The sequence below is a fragment of the Theropithecus gelada genome, chromosome 7a, assembly GCF_003255815.1.
Source record: "Theropithecus gelada isolate Dixy chromosome 7a, Tgel_1.0, whole genome shotgun sequence".
NCBI classification, from domain to species: domain Eukaryota; kingdom Metazoa; phylum Chordata; class Mammalia; order Primates; family Cercopithecidae; genus Theropithecus; species Theropithecus gelada.
The window spans coordinates 28,078,290-28,102,554 of NC_037674.1; the positions used below are offsets into that span (position 1 = coordinate 28,078,290).

At 53.7% G+C, this 24,265-nt stretch overlaps 2 protein-coding genes across 2 annotated transcripts in view; one reads left to right on the plus strand and one right to left on the minus strand.

The window, feature by feature from the left end:
* The window catches only part of ONECUT1 (one cut homeobox 1), a 33,662-nt gene extending 25,781 nt beyond the window's left edge, over positions 1-7,881 (minus strand). The window contains exon 1 of the mRNA XM_025390556.1: positions 6,649-7,881. Coding sequence (XP_025246341.1) covers positions 6,649-7,753 — 1,105 coding nt within the window. The 5' untranslated portion in view covers positions 7,754-7,881. The remainder of the gene's footprint in view (positions 1-6,648) is intronic.
* Positions 7,882-8,341: 460 nt separating this feature from the next.
* On the plus strand, positions 8,342-10,548 carry LOC112627488. The gene is made up of 4 exons (XM_025389813.1): positions 8,342-8,490; positions 8,813-9,016; positions 9,126-9,522; positions 10,461-10,548. Exons 1-4 carry the CDS (start codon positions 8,342-8,344, stop codon positions 10,530-10,532), a joined length of 822 nt encoding a protein of 273 aa, XP_025245598.1. The 3' UTR covers positions 10,533-10,548.
* Positions 10,549-24,265: the final 13,717 nt, after the last annotated feature.

Genomic DNA, 24,265 nt, shown 5'->3' on the forward strand with positions numbered 1-24,265 from the left:
GATAAACATGTGCCATGGTGGTTTACTGCACAGATCAACCCATCATCTTGGTACTAAGCCCAGCATCCATTAGCTATTAAGAGAAGAAAATTTCTAGAAGTTAATTTGTTCCAATTTTATGATACTGTAATATCTCTTGGAAGAGACAAATGTGGATGCTTCTATAGCAAGACCCTGTGATAAATAATTTTTATGTTTGTATCAAAATAATCAGACTGTCTTGTGATTGGTCTAGTTGCCTCGCCCAATCTTATTACCTCAGGAGGAAATTAAGCTTCATTAGTATTAACATACTTATGCTAAAATAAGAACCTATACAAACCTATTGATAGAAGGTAGGAATTTATGATTGTGCACTAAATCCATTCACATAGGAAATACTTTTTTTTCTTTTACTGGACTCTATGAGACTGACATTTTTCATGTAGAAATAATGTGGCTTGCTTCTCCCAAAGATGCTTATCCATCTTATTTAAATAGAGACACAATGAGAATATTATTTAATAAATATTTGTTAAATGTTTTCTCCAGCATTATAATAAATGCACCCTCTAACAATCACAACTTCAGTAACACCTTCCTTCTGTTGCTACCTTAGGTTGGGGGCCGTTCAATTTTACCAAGAGTGTGGAAATTCTGCTGTTTTAATGGGGACTGAAATGAAACTAGTCATTTTTCATTCAACCCATCAAGACTCCTAGATTGATTTAAAATATTAAATCAGTGTTTAAACATTCCAATATATGGACTTTACAAAGAGCACGAGCAATGTCACTTGAGGAACAAGGCCTCAAGCTGAGGAGCAGGATACTGGAGAACCTCCTTCTTAATTACCCACTTGTATTAGACTTGAGGATTTTCTGTCTTACAAGAAAATCAGAAATAAATTTTATTGGTATGCTCTGTAAGAACGATTTCTTCTGATAACTTGGGGTAGCAGCATTTGTTTGATTAGCCGAATTTGCCATGAATGTGGAAATAATGACATCAAAACAGCTCGAGTAACAACCTCCTTAAAGACCTCGTAGATTAGAGATGACTATAGATTTTCCCCAGCGCGGATCAAAGGGACTGAATTGAACGTTTTAGCTTAATGATCCAACCCCTGTCACACCCACAGGGACGCGAATTCCGATTTTATAAGCAGGTGTGCACGTGCCCTCAGATACTCACACAAAGCCGCGTGGAGGGACAAAAAGATCAACCACCCGATGGACGAGGATAGGTTTGATCTTTTCGATTACCTCACTGTGCCAGTGTATATTCCTGACTGGGCCCTACGCCATTATAAACTTCGGAACTTTAGCTGTTAATTTTTGTTTTCTTACTATGACTTCCGAAAGACATTCTATCCGCCTACCAGGGGCAAAGAGAAATGGGACCAGGCGACAGGGCGGTGGGACCCTGTCCAGGGTCCTGACGCCGCGTCAGGGCTCCAGGCCAGTCGGCCTCCGAAGGCCCTTTCACCCACCCCACACGAGAGGAAACAAAGACTTCCCAGCTCAAGGCCTCAAGGCTGCCTCCTGACTCGGGCCAGTTTGCAGGAAGAGGAAACAACAAAACAAAGGAACCGCCAATCTGCCGGGTATTATATCCCTCAGCTCCAACCTCCGACTTCGGACCGCCAGGGTCACCTTCTCTACTCTGACCCCGCTTTTCTTAAATGAAAACATGCCAACAAAAGCATGCTTTGGATACAAAATCCAAGTACTCATCTTGTTTGGGGAGGTTAGAGCTGGGGTGTACTTCGGGGGATGAAAATTTTGTTTTCATGAATTGGGTAACACCCAGGCATTGTTGGGGACCTCGACATACCCTCTAGATAGCCTTCTCTTCCTCCTTCACACTTTCTTTCTATCAAAATAGTTATTGTTTTGAAATTCACTAGGACAACGACGTTCTAAAAACAAAGACGCAGCAAGCATCCCTTTTCTCTCCGCCGCGGGCTGAACCACTGACGCTCGTGGGGCGCCCGGCCCCGACTGCCCGCAGGGGGCGCGCGCCGCTCCCCTAGCACAGCCCGGCTACCCCAAGAAAGGGAGCCGAATGGAGGGAAGCAGGGAGCGCGGAGGGCTCGAGGCTTGCAGATAAGGAGAGGCGCATCCTGGGATTTGAGTCCTCTGCTGCTACAACACAACCGTGCTATTGTTGGCACTGTCCGACCCAAGTGTCGGTTGTAAGCGGAGATGTCGGGGCTGGGTCTCTAGCAACCCCTGTGCCCTGGGTCAGGCGGGTCGCCCAACTACCGGGATCCCTCTCCGGATGCTTCCAAGGCTATATGGGCTGCACCCCCAGACGGGATAGCCACATACCTCCGAACAGGTAGTGGAGTTTGTCTCTGGCAGGCATCCTAGCTGCGCTGACACCAAGGTCGCCACACAACAGCCATCAGCCCCTCTCAAGCCCCAGAAGTAGGTTTCCCCTGCTTCAGTGGTTGCCACGAGCCCACTTCTTATCTCCAAGGGCACCCCCCTCTCCTCAGCCCGGTTTATGCCCGTTACACTGAGAGAATTACATAGAGGGAACTATGGTCCCACACCCTCGGGGGGACAGACACCGGCCGTGAGACAGGCACCACGCAGAGCCTTCTGGTGACTGTCCGCAAGAGCAAGACCTTTTGGTTTTACAATCTGCTGGTGTGTGTGTGTGTGTGTGTGAGGGTCCCCAGCCGACTACTGGGACGCACTGCCACTTTTCGGCCTGGCAGGCTCTGGGACTCCTTGGTCTCCGCAGCCATCCCAGGCCTTCGGAGGAGGCGCTCCCCGCTGGCGGCGCCCCTCGCCCCGGGCTCCTAGGCGGACACGGTCGGTCGCGCCCTGCCGGCCCTTTGTTCGCGCCGCAGCGGGCTGGGAGCAGCTGCGCGGCACCAGACCCGCAGGGCCAAGACGCGAAGCGTGAGGAAATCGCTGCGCTTGACGCCTTCTCCCCCAACTCTTGGGCCCAGAAACCCTTCCAGCTCCTGCGTCCCACACGCCCAGTCCTGGCTTCTCTCCCGGCCCAGTAGTCTTCAAGGATTGAAGGGCGCTGCCTAGGGCCCCGCACTCCTGCCTGGCTCCCAAGGCCCAGAAAAGCGGGGGGACATTTGAAATGTCACCCCTGGGATAAATATTAACAAAAAAGCAAATGGACTTGTGCGGGGGCCAGTTATCAATCAACCAGGCCGCAAGGCCACTCAGGGCAAACACAGCCCAGGTTGGGCTGGGCGAGACTTTCTCATGGCCGCCTCCCGACCGAACCCCTCCCCCCGGCTCAGGTCCTCCTTCAGGTCTTTCTGGGGCAAACACCGGACGGGAAGGGGGCGCAGTCCGGGTGCTGGAGGCCCCGCCAACGCCCCCGCGGGGTTTGGAGGTTTCCTCCCCTCCAAGTCGGACAGGATCGGAGTGCCCAACACCCACCCCCGCCCGAACCTCGGGCCTGCGCCCGGCCTTCTTCTGGGTCCGCGGTGCTGCGCTTGCTGGTGGTTGTGTGTCGCAGTCTCTTTCTGAGCCGGCAGCCCCCGCCGTGTGGCCGAAGCTCTCTGGAATCTTTAATTGGAAACTAATCTTGCGTCTTGATAGGCGCCCACGTCAGAGGCGCGCCACCCACCCACCCGCCCGCCTCATCCAGGAGGAGACGCGGCGAGAACCCTGTCGCTCTGCTCTTTAATGGGGCAGCAGCAAGTAGTACATGGAGGGAACATATATTGATTTTTAAAAGGTAGTTAATTTGGTGGGAATTTTCTCCTGTCGCCCTTCTTCCACCAGCCGCTGTTATTTCGTGACCGGAAGGCGCCTTCTCAAACACAGCGCCACGAGCAGAGGGTTTTGACCCTCTGCAACAGGCGGCTGGCACCTGGAGGCCAGAGGGGCGTGGAGAAGCCACCGCTCTCCCGCTGCGGAGCGAAGGAACCTGGCTCAGTGAGCCCTGACCTCGCAAGGTGGTTGGAAAGAGACTGGGGGAGGGTCTCTGAGCGCAACAGCAAGGAAAGCTGCCAGGGGCTCCTCCCCACATGGGAGCTGGTAGTGGGGGGCACGCACTAATGTCCTGTAGGAACGGCCAAGGCGCTCTGCAATTCGTTTTAAGGTTCTTGCACTCGGCCCGCTAGAGATCATTTGGAAAGTTCAGAAAATAACCCCACTCTTTTTACAATATGGAAATGTTAATGAGAAGGCTCGTTCTTCAGTAACTTAAAAATAGATTGTGAAGAGACTGTTCCTGGTTCCTTGCAGGAGGCCCTCCTGGACCAACACAGCGCCCTCAATCCTAGCCCTTTCCACCATCACTTTTAAGTTAAGGAAACAAAAATGTAATAGACATGCTTCCTCAGGGTCTCAGGACACAGTGGGCTGGGTGTTTGGTGCCAAATGTCTGCCCTGCTGGAGTCTCCAATGTTTCACTTTTTCGAGGAAAAGGTCATGGGTCTGGGGCCGAGGGCTGCATGGTTCTCCACAGGTTGCTGGGTGCCCAGGCAGGCGCTCCTTCGATAGCCTTCTGGGTGCCACGAACACCTGCCAGGCACTAGGTTTGCGCCTCCAGCGTGCGGGTCCCAGCCCTCAGGCTCCCTCCCCCTCCACAGTGCCGTCCCCTGAGCTCGGCTCTGTAGCTCTCCACGCTTGGAGGTCAGAGGGCGCTCCTGCGGCCAGGTTTCCATGGCTCAGAGGTCGTCTCTGAACAGAATGTGTCCGTCTGTCCTTCCAGGGGGCGACAGCAGGCAGTGGGGGGAGGAGGGACATTGAAGTCCAGAGCAAGAGCCTCCAGGGGGCGGGGGTGGGGGATGGGGACCGAGTTTTCCTGGAGGGGTAGCCTTCTCCATTTCTATCTTCTTCTCACATTCCCTTGCCCCACTCGTTGGCTTCAGCGGGCACTGCCTGGGTAAGAGGCCCTGAAGCCCGGCTCTGGGGTGGTGTGGGTGTGTGAAAAGGCACTACCTTGGGCTCTGGAGAGACGAAGCTGTCAAGGCGAGGAGCAGCCCCTTCGCCCACTCCCTCCGGAACCTCAGCTGCTTGCGGACAGCCCACGGGTGGATATATGGAGATATTTCACTCTCTAGCACAAGGGCTAGAGAGTGGAAACCCAGGAGCCTGCGATTCGCTGGGGCGCCCAGCAGGAACCTGCATGAGGACTTTGCCTGGGGCGAACGAAGGCAGGGCTGGGCTGGAAAACCTGGCAGGGCAGAGTCTCAGCCAGCGCGGCGCTTTGGGACCGGAGGCCTGGAGGGCCCAAACCCAAAGAACGCTTTGGGTCGCTTCGGGGCACGAATCACAGGCTGGTCGGCACCTGCCACCCCCTAGCTTCTCATTGGCAGGCACGAGTTGGGGGAGGGGGCTTTGGCCTCACGCTTTGATTTGAGACTGTGAAACGGCTCAGTGCCCCCGGCTCAGAGCGGATTGACTGTCTCTCGTTCTCCAGGGACGAATTAATGGAGAACGATCAGTTAATTAACAAACCCTCATTCCGGCTTTTACCTTTTCTCTTCGCCAAGGCTCAGGCCCCGGCGCCGGGCTGAGAAGGAGGTGGGGGTTAGGGAGTTGGGGCGGGGGGAAGGGGGCATGAACCAGGAGTCAATCAACTTGGCAACCGCCGCCCGGATCTCATCAAACCCTAGCCACCCTCCGCTGTCCTCAGCTCTACCTCCCCTCATGTTCTCCACCCTCAAGGGTCGCCGAATCCTCCTGAAATCCCCGGTGGGGTTCGGGCTGGGCTCAGCCGTCTTCTCCGCCTATCCGCGGTCTAGGGGAGCCAGGCGCGGTGTCTGCGCGGCGCCAAGGAGACCTTCCCGCTGAACTCAGAAACACCCGGGGTTTGGGGTTTTGGGCAGGAGACCTCTGCTCGCAGACTTGGGGGTCATTTACACACTCCCACCCCCAAATCCCCCTCCCGCACGGGGATTCAGACTAAAATCGCGAAGAGGAATCAAAAAACAAAATGCAAAGTCCTCAGGGAGTCGGCAGCGAAGGCGGTCCCCGGACTTGGCTATTGCTTTGCAACTCTCACTGGGACCTTGGGACGGTCAGCCTCCCTCTCCTTTCCACAGCCAATTCCATGCGCAGAGAGCGTCCTAACCCTTACACCTCGTCTGTGCTACATACCCATCGCCCAGTGGCTTTGAAACTTTTTGCCCATACTCTTAGATTGAGATCACTCCAGCCAGCGCCAAAAGAATGAGCGCGGGAGGGGATCACAGCAGCCAGTTCAGCTAAACCTCAACGCAGCTCCGGCACGCTCCAGCCCAGCGCCTGGGATGTGTCAGAGGTACCTGCGAGGAACATTTGCGTGCGATTCCACGCACGCGTTGCCTCCCTCTTCCCAAAACCGGATCGCTGAACTGAGAGGTGGCGCAGAGTGTCTCACCAGGTGCGGGGATTTCTCTCCGCCTCAGGCCGTACGAGCTTCCCTCGCTGTACCTGAGCGCAAATGCGCCTCTTCAGTCGCCAAGGGCCCGCCGCTTAGCTCTCGGAGCCTTCCACAGCCCAACACACTGAGCCCTAGAGTAGGAAATTTGCTCCCACAGCCCTGTGCTGGCCCTTCCAGGCACAGGGAGTACCCCTTCTGGGGGTAGGGGTGGGCGGAATGAAGCGCACCCAGCCCTCTCTCCTACCCTCCCTCCTTTGGTCCCTTCGGCTTTCGTGTACCTTATCTCCCGCGCGCCCAGCTCCTCGGCCGGCTCACCTGCTAAGCGGAGCGCGGACATGCGCTGGAACTCCGGCTCCTGTAGCCACTTCCACATCCTCCGGAAGGTCTCCCGGCCGGATTTGAGTTTGCTCCAGGGTTTGGGGTTGCGCAGCAGGTCCGAGAGGGTCCCCTGGGAGCGGCAGAGCACCCTCTGCGCGAAGATGGCCTGTGGGATGCTGTAGCGCTTGAGCTCGGTGGTGATACGCTGCGCCACCTCTTTGGTATTGATCTCTTCCATCTGCCCTGAATTACTTCCATTGCTGACCTGCGCGCCGGTCACCGAAGGGTTGGGCTCCCGGGCTGTGCCCAGGAGCTGCCCATGGCCCTGGGTGTTCAGGTGGGCGTGGGGATGGTGCGGAGGAAGGCCGTTGATGGGCACCATGCCGGCCGAGGTGGGCGTGAGGTGCTGCTCCCCGTGGCGGCCGAGCATGGCCGGGTGGTGGGCTTCGAAGCCGTTGGGGGTGAGCATCTTGTCGGTGGGCATGGCGGCCCCCGGGTGGGCATAGTGGGGGAGCCCTTGCTGGGAGTTGTGGATGCTGCCCAGACCGGAGCTGGAGAGGGGCGAGAGGCTCTGGCCCATGCCGGCCACGTCCTTGTGGTAGGGGGTATAGAGGTTATTCATGGAGGCCAGCCCGCGCTCATCCCTCATGAGCGTGAAGCTACCGCTCACGTTGCCCGCCAGGCGCTGGTGGTGGTGCGGGTGGTGGTGGTGATGGTGGTGGTGGTGATGGTGGGGGAACTTGTCCGATACTGTGGAGATGGGCGGCAGCGGCTGCAGAGGGGTCAAGGTGGTGTAGGTGGTGGGCATGCTCATACCTGGGGGAGTCTCGCAGGCCATGGTCATGGTGGGGTGCAGGGGACCGGCCAGGCTGTGCTCGGGGGCCCGGTGGTGGTGGTGGTAATCGCTGCCGCCGCTGCCGCCGTCCAGCAGGGACGCCATGCCCATGGAGCGCGGGTGCGCGGGGGGCAGGTGGCTGCCGCGGTGCGCCACGGAGCTGCGCGCGTGGGGGCTGCCGCCCAGCAGGTCGGCAGGGGCGGGCACCGGCTCATGGCTCACCCCGTGCAGCTCGCCGATCGCTTCCATGGTCAGCTGCGCGTTCATCGTGATCCGGGCGAGCAGGCGGCGGACACAACATCGATGTGGCCAGGCAGAGGCGGCGAGGGGCGCACGGAGTCCGGTCTTCACATCGGCTGCTGGCGACTGTTGCCTTCCTTCCTCTCACTGTGGGGCTCTGTCTCTGTCTCTCTCTCTCCGTGTGTGTGTGTCTGTGTGTGCGCGCGTGTGTGTGTGTGTGTCTCCTTCCCTCTTACCCCCCACCTTCCCCTCTGCGTCCTCGGCTTTTTTTTTTTTTAATATTAATTTCCAAAAAGGATCAGCGCCGTTGGGAGAGCGCAGTGCTCCAGCCCGCCCGCCCCGGCCACCTCTCGCCCCTCTCTTTCTTAAAATTCTGAGGCCCCCGGCTCCCCTGCCGCGGCCCGCGCGCCTGCCGCGGCTGCTGCCTGCCAGCGCCGCTGGCCAGCTTGAGCCATGGCTCTGTTACTGTTGCAGACTCTGTGGCCGCGGTTCGGTAGCCGCCGCTGCAGCCGCCGCCGCGGCCCGCCCTCACGCTCGCCAGGGGCAGCGCGCATGCGCAAGGCCAGGCCCCGCCCCCTCAGTCCCCGCAAGCCCAGCCCTTGACGTCCCGTACAAATGAAGGAGGGGGGCGCAGCGCCTTCCCAGCGGCGCCGGATGGCCAGGGAGCTGCGCGCACGTTCGAAAGATTGGCGCAGAGCGCGACCTGGGGCCGCCGCTGCAATCCCAGGAGACTCGCGCCTGGCTGGCTCGCCTCCCTTGCTTGGGTGGGCTCTCTCCTCCCAGCCCCGGGACGCTCCTGTCCGGCTCCTAGCGGCTGGTGTGCTATGCTTGGGGAGACATCGCTCCTCTCTCTCCAGTTGCTGCTTCCCGGTGCAGGTCGCCCTGGGAGCTGGGGACTGTGTTATCACCCCGTCGGCTCTGGCCCACTAAGCTTTATTTCCCGGGGGGCTGCTGGGAGTGCGTTTTCCCACCCCTGAATACACGACCTATTGGGAGGGGTGGGGGTTGGGGTGGGGTGGGGTGCAAATTGCTTAAAGAGCTGGGTCCGTTTGGCGGCCGTTGACCCGGCACCCTTCGTTCTCCCAGATACATATTTGCCCACCCTTTCTCATCCATGCCCTGGCGAGAGGAGCACTCAGTGCCTAGAGTCCCAGTTAGGACCATACCTCACTGTCCCCCGCCGCCTGGCTCCTTCTCCCGCTCAGCTCATAATTACGGCTATGCGTCCGCTTCGCCAATGACTCGGCCTGTGGAGGGGGGCGAGGGAGAGCGGAGGGAGTGCCCTGGTGGGTACCCGTGTTAACTTCCGGGTGCTGGTGGGGCAGTGGAGGCTCAGGCGGTTCCTCCGGTTACTCCCAAGGCCCTCCTGCTAAAGCACCCAGAGGCGGTTGCTTTCCAGAAGTACTGACGCAGGCAGGGTGGACGCCGGCGCGCGGGTCTCCGCTTGGCTCGTAGGGACGCCCTTTTCCCGGCGTCCCCGAGAGAAGCCTCCAGATTTGAAAATCAATTCAGCTTCGGGAGTAATTTCGCCCTTCCCACAGTCACACTCCAATCCGGAATCGAACCTGGTCTTTGGGCCTGGTGGGGACGCTTGCGTAGGCCCCCAGTTTGAGACGTACACCCGGCCGCCACATGCCGCGGCTTTCTTTCATTTACAAAAGAAAGAAAAAAAAATCCGCAACAAAAGGCAGAGCCGTGTCCGCTTAGGTGCTTTCATCCCTCGGAGAAAGGACAGATGTGCCCATTGTCCAGCCCGTGGCAGTTATGGCCGGGTCAGCGCCGAGCCTCAGCCCCAGGCAAGCGGTGGTTACAATGAGAATAGCCTCTCAGAGCCGGGGTATCTGGACTCAGATATGGAATAAAGTGTGTGTAGCCTGTGCTGGGCCAGACTCAGACTGTAGGTTTGCTTGCTGGGGCTCCAAATTGCAGCCCACCCGTGGTGTTTCCACTGCAAATGCTCCTAAGCCCTCAGAGAGGCCAAGGCTGTGGCAGTGGTGGTAGTTGGGTTCCCAAGGCAAAAGTTTGGACTGGCCAACCCTTTGGGAAAAGTCCCCACCGGCTCAGGAATGAGTAGGCCTATCTCTTTGCCCAGGTCCTTGCTACCACTAGGACAACATCCTAATCCAGGTAGGTCAAGTTCAGTGGATACAGTCAACATGACTTCCTTGAAAGCGCCATGTCTTGGGACTGGTTAATCTGGCTAGTTTTATCACCAGAGACACTCCCATCCTGTCCAAACTGCATATTGAGGCCCTGCAAATAATTCAACTCAATGGATTTCATGTCTACTTGCATAAAGAACATTTTGGAATTTAGGAACTCCCACAGAAGAAAATATATTTTGGGTAAAATACACCGATGTAAAGAAACTCAGAAAACACAATTAACTCTTTAAACTTGTATCTATATCTACCTATTCATACATGCGTACACACAAGCACAAAACATATATTTCCTGCCTAGTAGATTACATTATGTTGGTGGAAAGCTGCATCTTTGGTTTTTAATTGTTTCTATTCTCATTTCCCACAGCATAAGAGACCAAACAATGGGTTAAAGTAGCAGGCAGTCTTTCACCTAAACAGTTGTCTCCCGCCCCCCAATATTTTAATCCCACTGAAATGATTGATTTGCCCTTATGACAACTCTCTTCCCAAAAGGCAGTTTGTTAAAAGAAAGAAAGAAGTAAATACCACCAAGTGCACAAATTGTTCATGGTTTTCTCTTTGTGTAGCTAATTAGGAACTTGATCTTGGAAACCCTCCTTTACATGAGGCACTCAGCTGAGCCTCTGGAGTCCACCTGAAGAAGGCTGGCATCAGGTGAGCTCAACTTTCCCCCTCCCCCAAGGGCATTTATGAAAGGGGGGCTGGCTCTGTGTTGGTCCCTAAAGAAGGAGCCAAGGAAAAGACCTGAAGAAGCACCATATGTGTTGGGCTTGCTCAGTAATTTTTGATTTTTTTCTAAAACATTAAAAAAATTGTATGTGCAGGATTTGCTTTGGTTTGCAAATCTCTCTAATCTTTCTTGGCTATTCACACCGTTTATCTAACCATTGTTCTTCCCTAATTGACTGAGTTACAGTGGTTTCTCAGTCAGAAACAACACATTACTGTATTCTTATTTGACCTCTCAAAAGTTTTCTTCTTACCAAGAATGTGATGGGTAGGAAGAATGCTCTTCTTAGGCCTAGTTAAGGTGAGTTTGTATGTATGGAGGGAGGAGGGGCACCAGAGAGATTGTTAACTGCTGGAAGGCTGGGACTTCTTTTTGTCATTTTGTCCCTTTCCTTCTTTCCCCCTTCCGGTGACCAGAACAAAGCCTGGCACCCATTAGGTACACCACGGGGATTGAAGGAATTAGAGCCCACAGAGGAGTCCCTGGAAACTTGGTAGGTGTAGGTCAATGTGTGTGATTGAGGGGGAGAACTTGTTTTTAGCTGCTTAGATTTTGAGTAGCTGCAGGAAATTTAAAGAAAAAACAGTGTCAACCACTAGCAGAAAATTACATACATGTATATATGTAAGAAAAAAGGAAATAAGACTATGACTGGATGCTTGTTGCTGACAATATTTTCAGCGTGAAAACAAGGAATTGAGGATGTTTATTTTGTAAACGTCAGGAGGAGAACCTGGGATATGGGATGGACAGGGGCAATCCTTCTTATGCTGGGTAGGCTAGAGCTTACCAGGCAGCCCTATCAGGTTCAGCAAAGAAAAAGTGCAAAGAGAATAAAACCATTCCTCCAAATGCTGGCCACATGAGCTTCTCTGAAAACCTTCCATCAGTTTCAGAATTAATGCTTTAATTATTTTTGTGAGTAGTAGAGATGTAACATATGGCCCAGTCCCAGTTCTCAGGACCATTCCAAAGAAATGTTTCTAGCTCCTCCGAACCATGAAATGTCTACTTCCCATTTTTTGGACCCACAAAGAGCGAGATCCTGGGTGTCAGGGCAAATTCTTCTACCCAGGGATCCAGGGGGAGGCTGACTCCTTGGCTAGAACCCCAGGACATGCTCACTAGCATTTCTGATGCCTGTAGCTAGTCTAACTTTAAACTCTTGGGAAGGAACCATTTCTCTGGTGTCTGGCTACAGTAGAGCACTAGATAACTGGAAAGTGAAGGATTTGGTCCCGGGTGCTTCCTGGCAAGCTCTCCGGTTCCACTTCCACAGAAATGTTATTCAGAAAATTGCTGTAGGCTTAGAGTAGAACACCAAGAAATTCAGAATGGGGTGGCCTGGTGATTCACTATTGAAAACCATTTTAAAAAATCACTCAATGTCTTCTCTCCACTCTCTGGGGACCACGGAAGTGGTAACTAATTATGCTGGCACCTTGCTTCAATGTTTGATACTCTGTTTAGCTTATTTTATTCATACGTTCGGTACCATTTTTCTTTCTCAAGTTACAGTTTTTGTCCAAGAAAATATTTTAAATTGGGTTTTTTTTTTTTTTTTTTTTTGCACTTTACTCTGTTTTATCTACTTCTTGCCCTTCCATATCCCAAAGAGAAGATGCTCTGGCAAAGGGCTGTCAGCTCATGCCATCCGCAACCGACTCCAGGTTCTGGAAGTTGCCGAGGGCTGCCTGGGCGGCCGTCCAAGGACACCAGACCACTCCGCTCGTATCTCTGCTTACTTCCTGCGCTCAGGAAAAAAACGCTTGCTCTCCTGGGTCCTCCGGTAAACTAGAGGCGGATTCTTCTGGGTTGGAATCCGTTTTGGCGGTCGCCTACTTCCGCGAGGGCTTTTTCACGGCTTCAAGCCAAGGGCGCTGAAGGGAGAAAGGATATACTGACGCCGTAGGGCTGAGGGAGGGGTTCCAGGCTCCTGGGGTGTTCTCCCGCAGCAGGACCCCGCGCTGGCCGCGGCCAGCCCAGTTCCGGAGGAGCTGGCCTCGTCCAGCCAACAGTGCAGTAGGTTTTCTTTCTTGGTCATAGCTTCATATAATTGAAATAGTCTACCAAGGACACCAGCTCAGGCCACGAGGGCGTTGAATTGTCCGGATTTGGGGTGGCGGTTCATGCTCCTCTTCTGGTGCCTTCCCCGCTGGGGCTCTGAGTTCCATTAGCCACGCGCTAGGGTAGAGAGTGCCAAGTTTAGGGGCTGGAGAGGACAAGGGGAAGGACGAGAGAACTCTTGCACTGACTGATGTCGTTCCAAGCGACCCGAAAACGGGGGGACGGAGGGCAAAGTCGGCCCAGGACGATCTTCAGGCGCAGCATTCTCTAGTCCTGGAGCTGGCTCCAGGGAAGGGCGGAAGCCGAGGGTCGCTGGCCATCCGGGAGCCTCAGATCCACGGGACTTGGATCAGCCACCCCACCCTACGGCGACTGAGGACTGGGAGGCCGAACTTGCCGCCCACTTAGCTAATGCCGGGTAATGCCGGCCCCGGCCCAAGAGCAGCAGCTGCACTTGGGAAGGAAAACTCTTTAAACAAATCATTTTGGTGTCTAATCAATTAGTGTTTGCGCAGTCAAGTACCGTAGATTTAACAGAATAATCGTTACTGCCCTTGTCTTTATTTGACCCGCAGACACCTAGAAGATTTAAAAATGAAACGCCGGTGTTCCGGGCTCCCAACCCCTTGCCTTAGACTCCCTCCGGGGCCTGCTAGGCCGGGTCGGGGCTCTTGCTTTCTCCAGGCCTAACCTCCTCTTTGCCTCCCTCTTCAGTCCTCCTTCCCCTTCATACTTTTCCACACTTTACCTTGTTTTCTCCGAGTCTCGGTCTCCTCATCCCCCAGTTCTTTACCCCCGTGGCTGGCACGAGAACCGGCTTCTGATTGTCGGACACCCAGGACTCTGGGCGAGCGCACCTGCCTTTTGGACTAAGAGCCATCTGGGCGTAGAATTAGGGAGTCGCCAAGCGCCCAGTTGTCTTTTCCCTGGACCCTCACTCTCTTACCCCTTCCTGAACCAGCCCAAGACCCGAGGGGATCCTATGCGAGCTCTTCAGCTTCTGTGGAGCTTGGAAAATACCTTTACCTGCCGGCGGGGTCTGCCTGAGTCTCTCCCCGTAAATGCAGTGACCCAGGGTGCAGGATGGGGGTTGAGAGGAAAAGCTGAGAGTATAGCCTTGGTCCCTAAAACCCGTTTGTGGGGCGCGGGGGAATTGGGTCTAAGGGCGGGAGGGAGGACGTTGTGGGGGAGAATTCGTGGGGGGCTTCCCAGCTGATTGTTTTGTGGTGACTGCACTCGCTGATGCATGCTTCTCTGGGCCAGGTTAGCTTCCAAGGTCCAGGGGTTGCAGCTAGGAGGTTCTCCAGGTGCTTCTGAATAGCTGCTCCTGCGCCTCCCTCCTCACCCGGTGTCTTTTTCAGGCCTAACAGGTGTGGACGCCTGTGTATGTGTAGACAGTCTGGTTGTGCGCCATGCCTGGTCCTCAGGCCACCACGACTGGGCTGCAGGAGCCCCCCAGCCCTGAATCGAGGCTCCACAGGGTTGGAAGGATGTTTACCAGGGCCAAGAGACCTGGAGGTGGGACTGCGGAAGTTTGGGCCACCCCAGTGGCCAAGAACATCTCCACTCCTTAATTCCGGTAATCATTTAGCTCAGCAGGGAGAACGAGGTTGGAGGCTGATGCACCTGGGTAGTGCCTTGGTTAAATAAGAGGCTGTAATTCTAAAAGGGGGTGAGGGGGAGTGTGCTGGAGGTAAAACTACATCTTCCTTTCCACATTTGGGGCTCTGGTTGCCCCAAATTGAGCCTGGAATGTTTATGCGCCCCCAGAACTGCCTCACAGTCCCTGGTCTCCATCACCCACCTGAGAAACTTCGCTCTCAACAATAGATGATTATAATGTATTTGACTAATGCCTGTATTTTCCTGTTTAACATACATTAATCTGAGTAACAAAAAAATCAATATTGCTAACAACATTGCAAACAAATCCTCACACAAAAACCTCCTCCGATTTTCAGTCACTCCTACCCCCTTGAATTTTGTTATTCACCTTTAGTCTACTGGCAGCCCCTGGCTAGTCTGGAATCCAATCCTGGCTGGCTGTCAACAGCCCTTCTCTAAAACTCCCGAATTTTTTTTTCTTTTTCTTTCTTTCTTTCATTTTATTTTTTTTCAGCCATGAGTGGAATCTGGGACATTCAAAATGCCATCCTCCTTTCTCTTGGGCCATTTGAAGACCTCGAGTTTACCTCAAACTTCGTCCCTTCCAGCACCAGCGAATGCCCAAAGTCACTGGCCAATGACTTAGGCTTTTGTTTTCCTTCCCTAACAATCTCCCCTGTGTGACAGCCACCAGCACCTCCCTAGGGCAGGAGACCCCACACTCTGCTCTCACGTAGCTGCCACCTGCAGCTAATCTCAGCTGGCAGTTATTGTTGAAAGTTTATGATTCTGATTTTGATTATTTTAAAAAATTGGTGTTTTCCACCTGGAAGGAACAGACCGGAAGGGCTGGCTAATGAAGGAACTTAGGTTTGCAAAACACTGTGAATAATTTAGTATTGTATTTCAAGGAAAAAAATATAGCTTTCTTAAATCATCCCCACAATATAAATTGCAGACTTATAGTATGGTCCTGGTAAGTCTAAATTTTTAAAGGAGCAATATTCAAAGAGACATAGATGTCTGTATTAATTATTTATTCGCTGGTGCCTTCCTTCGTTTCTAACTTATTATTAATTAGGCGCCTCTAGTCTTTCGCAGAGCGCTCCACTGAGCCGGTTGCAGCTTTAAATATGAATTAAAAGCAAATCCAAGCTACTGTAATGCGAAAATTATTCCGTGTCTTGCATGGCAGAGATGAATAGCTGCGTGGATCAATACCGTGAAACTCGGCTCCCAACGACAGGGTTATTGATAGCTTATATTAATGATGTTAATGATGGAAAAAGGAAAACAACGGCCTACCCGACTTAGAAACTTTTTAGCCGCTGAAACCCCGCAATAAAAACGGGAAGGGGGCAGGAATCGGGCTTAAGTGTAATAAGAAAATTATTTATGAAACCGGATAAATGACTTCAGAGCCTTGATGCATTTGAACCTAACGCTCTCGGCTCCTGGCGGCCCCGGCTCCAGCTGGGGAGACCGCGAAAACCCCAAGCCACGGAGAGCTGGGGGGCGGGGGGCGCTCCGCTTGCCTATGCAGCCTCCGGCTTGCCGCCCCTCTTCCTCCGTCCCCGCCGGAAGAGCCCTCTGGGGCGCTGGTCGCAGAAGCTTTGGGAAGTTGGTGGAATGGGGTAGGGACAGGGTTGGTCCCTGCTGTCCAGGCGGGGACAGAAAGCCTGGTTAGTGGTGACCAGCGGTCTGGGATTTGGGTTCGTTTTCTTCACGGGTTCTCTTGGCACCTGCTCAAATGCTGTGGCCTCGTCGGGGGCCCAGGTCGGACTCTGCACTGTGGCCTCCTGCCCATCTGGCCAAGGCTTTCGGGATCCCCCAAATGCAAAAGGTGCCTGGTGCCTGAGCAGGAGAGGAAAGGCTTTATATGAAAAGAAACCGTTCTAAACACGGTAGGAAAACTGGAAAAGGCGCTCACCCTCCTCCCCCGTCCCCCGTGCCTCCGTGGGTTCTTTACCAGGCCCAGGATTTAATTGGGCCTTGGCATAAGGCTCCCAGCAAGCGCAGGACATTCCAGGCTAGCTGTTCCCGGGCTAGAGGAGAGTGAGCGCTCAGGTCTGGGCCCAGTTCTCCTGTAATTCCGCACAGGCGCCGCCCCCACTTACACGCTGGCCCCAAATATCGACCCACTCTCCGTTTTCCCCTAGTTGAGGGCCACTGAGAGGGAGGAGGAGAAACGGAGGGGGTGGGGGAGAGAAAGGTTAAATCCGGAGGACCGCGGGAAAGGTCGAGCCCGAGGGTCAATCTCAGGCCCGAGGTCCCATCCCCCACTGCTGGGGGTAGAGCCGCCAGGTCCCCTCCCCCGAGCTAGGGTCCTGGGTCCTTGGAGGCGAAGCTGGGTGAGGGAGTGGGGCGACTCTTGGCCGCGGTGGGATGGGGGCGGTGCGGCAATGCTAGGGTAGCCGGTGGTGTCCCGGCCTGGCGGTACGGTCCGGGGTGCCCTGAGTTCAGTCTTTCGGATTGGTGTGGGAAGTTGAGGGGCTTTTAATTTACGCCCGGACTGTCATTTGTTCTGTGCCTCAGAAGGGAGGAGAGGCCGTCTAGTACTGCACGCAAAGGCCCAGGTGGTCCACCAGGGCAATTACAATTTCCTAGAAAAGACCGGATAATTTTGTGTTTTTTTATTAGGTCTTTTAAGATCTGTTTTTCTTCCTTCTCTCCCTCCAGTCTTCCTTTCTCTCTCTTCCTTTTCCTACCTCCCTTCCTTTCTCTCTCCTTGGTTCCCTCCCTCCATTCCTTTCTTCCTTCTCTACCACTCCTTTCTTATTTTCTTCTCCCTTTCCCCTCTCCCTCCTTTTTTCTTTCTTTTTCTCCACCCCTATCTTATTCTTTCCTTCTCCCTAGCTTTCTTCTCTCATCCCCTCCCTCCTTCTCTACCGGGGAGCCTCGTGCAGGTCTCTGCACCTCCAGACTTTCATATGAAAGGTGCCAGTCCATTTGACACAACAAACTAATCCTGTTTCTGAAGAAAAGGAGAAAGAAAGGAGAGCGCCAGGTAAGCCTCAGGATGCAGAGGCGGTACCTAAGCTCCTGGGACCTTCTGGCAGTAACTGGCCTTTCCTAATGTTTCTCAGCTAGGCTTTAGTCCTTACCCCGTGCAGGGTCCTGCCCCTTTCCTGAGCCTGGTACATTTCTGACATCCGTGGAGGATGCATTCCTCTTGCTAAGTAATATTCCCGTGGTGCCATCTGGGCCCCTGACATCAGCAAGATTTGGGGGTTGTTTTTATTTTTATTTACTTGATTTTATTTTGAGAAAAACTTAAACCTGTCAATCTCAAATGCTGTAACCCCTAAAGGCACCGTCAAAGCCTTACATCTAGTCTAGGGCACCGGGGAGGCCCATTCAAATCACTGTCTCAGACAAAATCCAAACTTCCTGCCACTCAGGAAGAATCCCTTGTCAGCTATCTGGCTTCAAAGTCCACAACATGTTTCAGATAAGCACCAGCCTGCATAGAGGCAGCCCCATTGCCACACTGTCTACAAGAAAACAGCCGTTCTTCAGAAAGGAAACACAACAGCCACTACAAAAAATCACTGGATTCTGGAAAATAATCAATATCAAAATTAGATTTATTGTCTGCTTATGTGATTAAAAATGACAAAGTGTTGCCTTTTATTTTCATAAAAAGAGAGAAAGCTGAACAAAATAATTTACTATCGAGTTCCGCTCCTTTCATTTGCCTGGCAAAACCTGGAGGAGGCCTGTAGGGTGGTTGTGGAGAGCAGTGGCAGAGCCAGAAGCCCACTGCCCAGGAGTGAGCTCGCTGTCAGAGGACGTGTGTGCTACTGTGTCTGAGAATAATTTCCTAATCCAAACCAAGCTGGTTCAGCTGGGCAGGTCTCAGTTCTGTCTGGCTCCAAAGAAATACTGGGTAATCTGTCCCTTGCTCATAATTTTTTGATTCAAACCCAGACTCCAGGTCCCGTTCTTCCAAATAACTTTCAAGATGACACTGCTGTATTGGTTTCCCTCACAGTCTTACTGGTTCGCTTAGCCACAGCCTCCCAGATCCGCATCCAGCCTTCCATCCTGCGAAGAGCTACGCCGTCCGTGTGTGTGTGTGTGTGTGTGTGTGTGTGTGTGTGTGTGTGTGTGTCCGACTGCTTGGCCCGGGCCGGGCTCTCTTTCCTGGGAGGTTCGCAGGGTTTCAGTCTAGGCTGGAATCACTCAAACTGGGTTTCCGAAACCTCTGTGGGTTGGATTTTTCCAGTGTGGCAAGCAGAGAGTGCATTCGAGGAAAACGACTTCATTGGGAACGGGCTGATTACACGGACGATGGGGTTATTTATCTACGTTAAAAACAAAAAAGGAAAAACTAAAAAAATCCAGTGTGTATCTCATTTTACACTCCCCTTCCCCTCCCCAGGCCGGATCAGACTACCCGCGTGTTTCCGATGCTGCTGCTGCTGCTCTTGGATTACGGTACAGCGTGCGCAGCCAGGGCTCCCATTCATCCGCTGCCTTCCTCCGGAACAAAGTGGCTCCCCATTGCGCCAGGGGTCTCGGAGCGAGGCCCGCGAGAGTGCAAATAGCTTCACTCACACTTAACAGCACCACTGGAAAAATAACTACCAAGCCGGGTCCCTGAGAGCCCCTAAATGAGCCTTCGGATTTGGAACTGGTGTTGTTCGGCGGGTTGCACACGCCAGGGACTAATTTGTACAGGCGTTAATTGGTCCTCCATTTGTTCTGAAACCAAACCGAGAGGGTTCATCTCCTGGTATTGGTGCAAATGAAACCCAACCAAACCATCTCGTCCATAGAATCCCCAGGGGCATGGCTCCTGCAAGGTCGTCCTGGCCTCTTCTTGGGGTCCAGGGCTTAAGGAGAAGCGGACATGGTCCCTTGTTACTTGTAAATGTGACAGGCCCCGCTGCACGCCAATGCTGGACTAGCAGTGGCCCAAGACCCGCCAGCTCAGCCGCCGCCTGCTGTTGGGTTCGACTTTTGTCTCTCTTCGCCCTTGTCGTGCGGGGCCAGAACGCCCTTGAGTCAGGGCGCCTTTTCCCCAGATGCTGGAAGGGAGGCGGCAAGGGAGCGTGGGTTCCAACAGACAGGCCTGACCTGGCCGCCTCTGGGATGGTGAAGGCAGCCCGAGGGTCGGGCGTCGGGTGGCCCCTGCTGTGGGGCAGCTCCAGCTCCTTTCTGTGTCAAGGTAGATTCCTCCACTAGCTTCCCGGGGAAGAAACCCAGCCTTTCCTATTGCCCTGCGGGGCCCTCTCTAGCCTTGTCTCCCAACCCGCCTCCCTCTGCAGACTCTAGCGCCCCGGAGCTGTCGGGCCAAGGGTCAAAGGTCAGGCCTTCTCTAGGCCCAGACTTCCTTTTCGCTTGGGCTAGTGTGAGTGCACGAGTCGCCCAGGCCTGTCATTCCCGCTGGACGCCCATTCTCCAGAGAGAACAGGCGCATATCTCAGAGCTTAACCTTCACTTCCCAACTTAGCTCTCTGATTATCTTGATGGGGGTGGAGCAGTTTAATTTAGGAAATTATATCCAGACCGTAAAGTCACTTATTTGGACATTTTAGGAGGTTGTTTTTTGTTTTTGTTTTTGTTTTTTTGTTTTTTTTTTAGATTTTAATGATTTCTGTAAGCTTAAGCAAGTCGAGGTGGCTTTGACCACAGGACTGAGGAGTAGTCTCCCATTGCTTAATTTCATTGCCCCAACCTGGCCAGAGCTGGAAAGAAGTTGCCAGAAGGGATACAGTAAAAGCAAAGGAATGCCCAGTCCTTCAAATAGACAGTTCTGTTCCAAAGGGGCTGACCTATTGCCTGAGTGGGGGCAAGGCTGGGAGAGTAAAAAGCAGATTTCTATGCATGTTCATGTGGCCCAATGTAATGAACACATCTCTATCAATTTCTGGAGGCAGAAGGCTCAATTTATTTTGGTTTTAGTCGTGGAAAGTCCTCAGCCTTAGCTCTGACTGATGACAGAGCAGCCGAGTAGTTAGAATTCTTTCTCCAGCGAAAGCGATGGTCAATAGAATTCTCAGTATCAAATGAGCAATAATTTGCTGTGGCTACATGCTGGATAATGAAAGATGTTAGCGGGATCAATAAAAAATGAAAACACTTTTACTTACATCTTGAGTTACTGTTTTAAGAGAGCAAGAGATGTAACAAACCCAAAGCCAGGTTCAGAGCCACCCAATACCCCTCAAAACCCCAAGGTAGAGAGTTTTGTCACCACTTGACTGACCCTTCCAGAATGCCAGGCCTCCACCTTCTGCCTCAGGAGAGTAGATGATTTACATCAAATTAACCCTGTAGAGACCAGTAATAATTTAACTGCCAGGGTTTAAAATTTTTCTTTTGTTTCCTAAAGCCGGGAATACATTTTAAATTGTTTTCCACCAGGATTAAAGGTCACATAACTGGTTGCAGTTTACCAAAAAAGTATGCAAGTGTCCCAAAGCTGATTTGTCCTTTGAAATGCCTCAAAATGTGCATCTGACCCAGATGCCTAAGAGGGCAAAAGAATAGAGTTAATTCCTTTGAATTTGTTCTGTGTTGTCATTAAATCTGTAAAGATCAGACCCTAAACTCGATTTTTCCAGACAAGTTAATTCCCCCATCTTCTTTCATAATCATTTCATGTTTAATTTGTTTTCAATTTGGATTGGGTTTATTTGCACTTTCCAGTTTGCTTTTCTCACCACTCAATCCCAAACGTTTTCTTACATATCTGGTTGTTAAGGAACATACTGTGAAACAGAGACACATTCTACATTTTTAAAAGATACCAAGACGTAAAAGATGAGAAAAACATTCCGGGTGCTCTGCATAAACCACACGCAACGGAAAAGCTCACCGCCAGACAGCTGCCAGCAATCGAACCGATACAAGTAAAGCACATTTGAAAATGTGTTTGGCTGTTTTTGTAGGTTTAAGAAGACTACATTTTTCTGACCACTTCAAAAAAACAAACACGAATTCAGCCGCTGCTTTAATGCCCTCTGACCAGAGGAGCTGATTTTGCCACCGAGTTATCGGTCAGTGCTGCAAAGTCAGTGGCCTGTGTTTATAGCAGGTTTAGCTTGGATTTGGCGAGACAGCCAGCAAACCTGGGAGATTATGAAACCATGAACAAGCCCAGGGAAGTGTAGTCAAGTTTCAGTTTGGGGATTTCTCCGAGTGAGGGAATCCGGCGAGCTCCATTTCTACAAGGCTAACAAACGCAGGTGCCGTTTGGCGGCCGCACGCTGCCTGGCAGGAGAAACGCACAAACCGCAGACGCGTGCTCGCGTAGTGGCCACTAGCTCGGGGCACGCCCGTGTTATTTACACCCTGCTAGAGGGGGCCCCCTCTCATTTGTTACTTTAAGCTCGCGGGGAGGAACTGTTAGCTGCCGTGGCGGGACTGGCAGGCTGGGAGGAGGCGCCCCCGTTCGGCTCCCGGGGCCGTGACGCGGCCACTGCCCTCCGCCCCTGGCTTCCACCCTGTCTGCATGGCCACAAGCGCGGCGGTGGACCAGCGTGGCCAGGCCCCCGGAGCCCTTGCTCCGGTCTACCGCCCCCTACTTCTCCCCCCCCCCCAACGCCCCCGCTCCTCCATACGCCTGTGAGACTGGCTTACCCTGGTGGGCGAGTCGCGGCGCATTAGCGGATTTCATGGCAAGTTGCTTCTGTGACATGAGATCAGGTTCGCGTTCGAGGATTTGCCCCCTAGGAGGGAAGGAAAGGAGAGTCAATCTGCATAATTTCAAATGAGAAATAAATAGAGAAACAGGGAACTGAATTTCAAGCCCCCTAATTCCTCCCTCCCCCCGAACCTATAAGTCACCCCGCACCCCCACAACACGCCCCGTGCACAGGAAAAAAAAAGTAATCCGCACACTTCGCAGGTGATACCTTTTATTGTGCTCATTTTAAAGACAGAGACAGGATGGCCTCCTGCCCGAAGACTTTCTCTGCAGCCGGGGCCTGGGGCAGGAGGGTCAGACGGGCAGCATCCGGGCCCGCGGATTCCCGCAAGGTCGCGGGGTGAGAGGTGCGGGGAGGATAGACGTCAGGCTCGGCGCCCAATGGCCCCTCTAGGCGCGCAGGGTCTGGGCCAGACGCACAAGCCCAAATTCCCTCCAGCTCCTTCGGCTCCATCTTTAAGTCCAGGCAAAGATCAATTCCCTCTCTCTCTTGCACACACACATTTGCAGCCATAAATAAACAGCTCCCAGCTAAATCAGGAACCGGAGAGGAGAAAGGGAAAAAGAAAGGAGAAAAGAGAAGGATTGAGAACCCGAGCGCGAGTCTCGCCTCTCCCGGGCGCCGAGTGGCTCTTTTTGGTCAGGCCAGCCTCGCATTTGGGGATGCAACTTGCATTTGAATAGCTGCCTGGGCTTGTTATGGACCCGGGAAAGCTCTGAAAGGGAATCACTATGCAAATTGTCCCAGTTACAATCGAAAGGTTCGATCTCCAGGAGCTGCCTGACGGAAGTTGATGTCAGCTATCTATGCATTAGGGTTGCATTACCGCCTTCGTCTGCCTCCTCGCCACCCCCGCTCGCGCCTGCAGGGGCGGCTTTTTTTTTTTTTTTTTTTGCTTATGTGTACATTTTCCCTCAGTAATTAAAAAAAAAAAAAGAAAAAAAGAAAAAAAAAGAAAATAAAAGACTGAAGGTGGTGGCGTAGTTCGCTAGGGCCTGGGAGGCCCACGGGCGGAGAGGGGAGGAGGTGTGGACGGGAGGGTGTGTGTGTGTGTTGGGGGGGGGGTCGTTCTTTTGCAGCAGGTGTTGATGGTGCGTTTGAAATCAAACATTTAGATTTTTTTTTTTTTTCACTTTGTCGGACGAGGCGGAGGCGTCGGCGGCTGGGGGTTGGGGCGGCGATGTCTGCCTCCGCCCGCCTGCTTGATCCTACAATGCCGGCTGCGGATCAATACCCGCTCACTGTAATCCCAGTAATTGTAGGGCTCGCAGCTTTTATTTTAAAGAAATAGGACACTAGGGCGCCGGCAGGCGGCTGAGGCAGAACGGTTGGGCTGCGGTGCCTCCGGGGGCCTTTTGGGGCGCGCATCTTTTACCCCAGAGCTCAGAAAGCTCCGGGCAGCCGGGTGGTGGCGGGATGGCCAGTAGCCAGGGCCCACCTGGCGGCCCGCCGGGACGTGGAGGCCCACGTGGGTTCCGGCCGGGCATGGCACTGGCGAGAAGGCGCTGCTGGGCGCGTAGGGTAGGCAGCACGCGGAATCTGGCCTTTTCCCGACCTGCGCGCGGGTCCTGGCTGGAGGCCCAGGTCCAGGATGGGCGTCTTGGGCTTGGGCGCCGACTGTGAGCGGTCTTGGCCCCAGACCACGACGCGTGGGGACCCAGGATGCTGGAACTCATGCTTTCGGCCTAGAAAGACAGAGGTTTTGTCCCCTTTCTGCCGCCTTCCAGGGCCAGAGGCCGGGCCAGGTTCCTGGGTGGCCTAGCTCTGGCCTAGTCTGCGTCTGGCCCTCGGTCTGGGAATTGGCAGGGACGCTAGGACCCAGTGATCGCCAGCGCGGCCTCTTAGGCCGGGGTTTCCTCCAGGTGCTCTTGCCGGGCGTTAGCCCGACGTCCGCAGACCCAGTCGCGCCCGCGGGCCGGGCCAGCTCCGCATGGCGCCTGCTACCTCTGCCGCCCGCCCCTTGCTGGCAGAGCCCGGGCAGGACTGCCGGGGCCTGGGGCCGCAGCCCCCGTGCCGCTGGCCGCCCGCAGCTTCTGGCGCCCCCGAAAATGACCATCTGTCATTCAATTAAGGTTTCAGGGCAGCTGATGGGGGAGCCAGGGTCAGCGACCCCAGGACAAAACGGCCTGCTGCCTCGGATAGGAGAAGTTCAAATGTTAAATGCAGAACATTGTGCCCTCTCCCAGTCCGGGGCCCCACCCGGCCGCAGGTCCGGCCGGTGGACAGCAGCGGGGTGAAGGGCAGCGGTCATTAGCACTTAGATTTCAGCTCTGGGCCCAGCTCCTTCTGTTGGGCTATTTTGACCAGAGAA

Bases quoted from the DNA above. Each gene is read 5' to 3' on its own strand.
- LOC112627488 (XM_025389813.1), top strand. From the start codon at position 8,342: ATGAAGGAGGGGGGCGCAGCGCCTTCCCAGCGGCGCCGGATGGCCAGG. The intron at 8,491-8,812 runs GTGGGCTCTCTC...TCGTTCTCCCAG, and splicing joins GGCTCGCCTCCCTTGCTTGG to ATACATATTTGCCCACCCTT. The intron at 9,523-10,460 runs GCAAGCGGTGGT...CTCTTTGTGTAG, and splicing joins GCGCCGAGCCTCAGCCCCAG to CTAATTAGGAACTTGATCTT.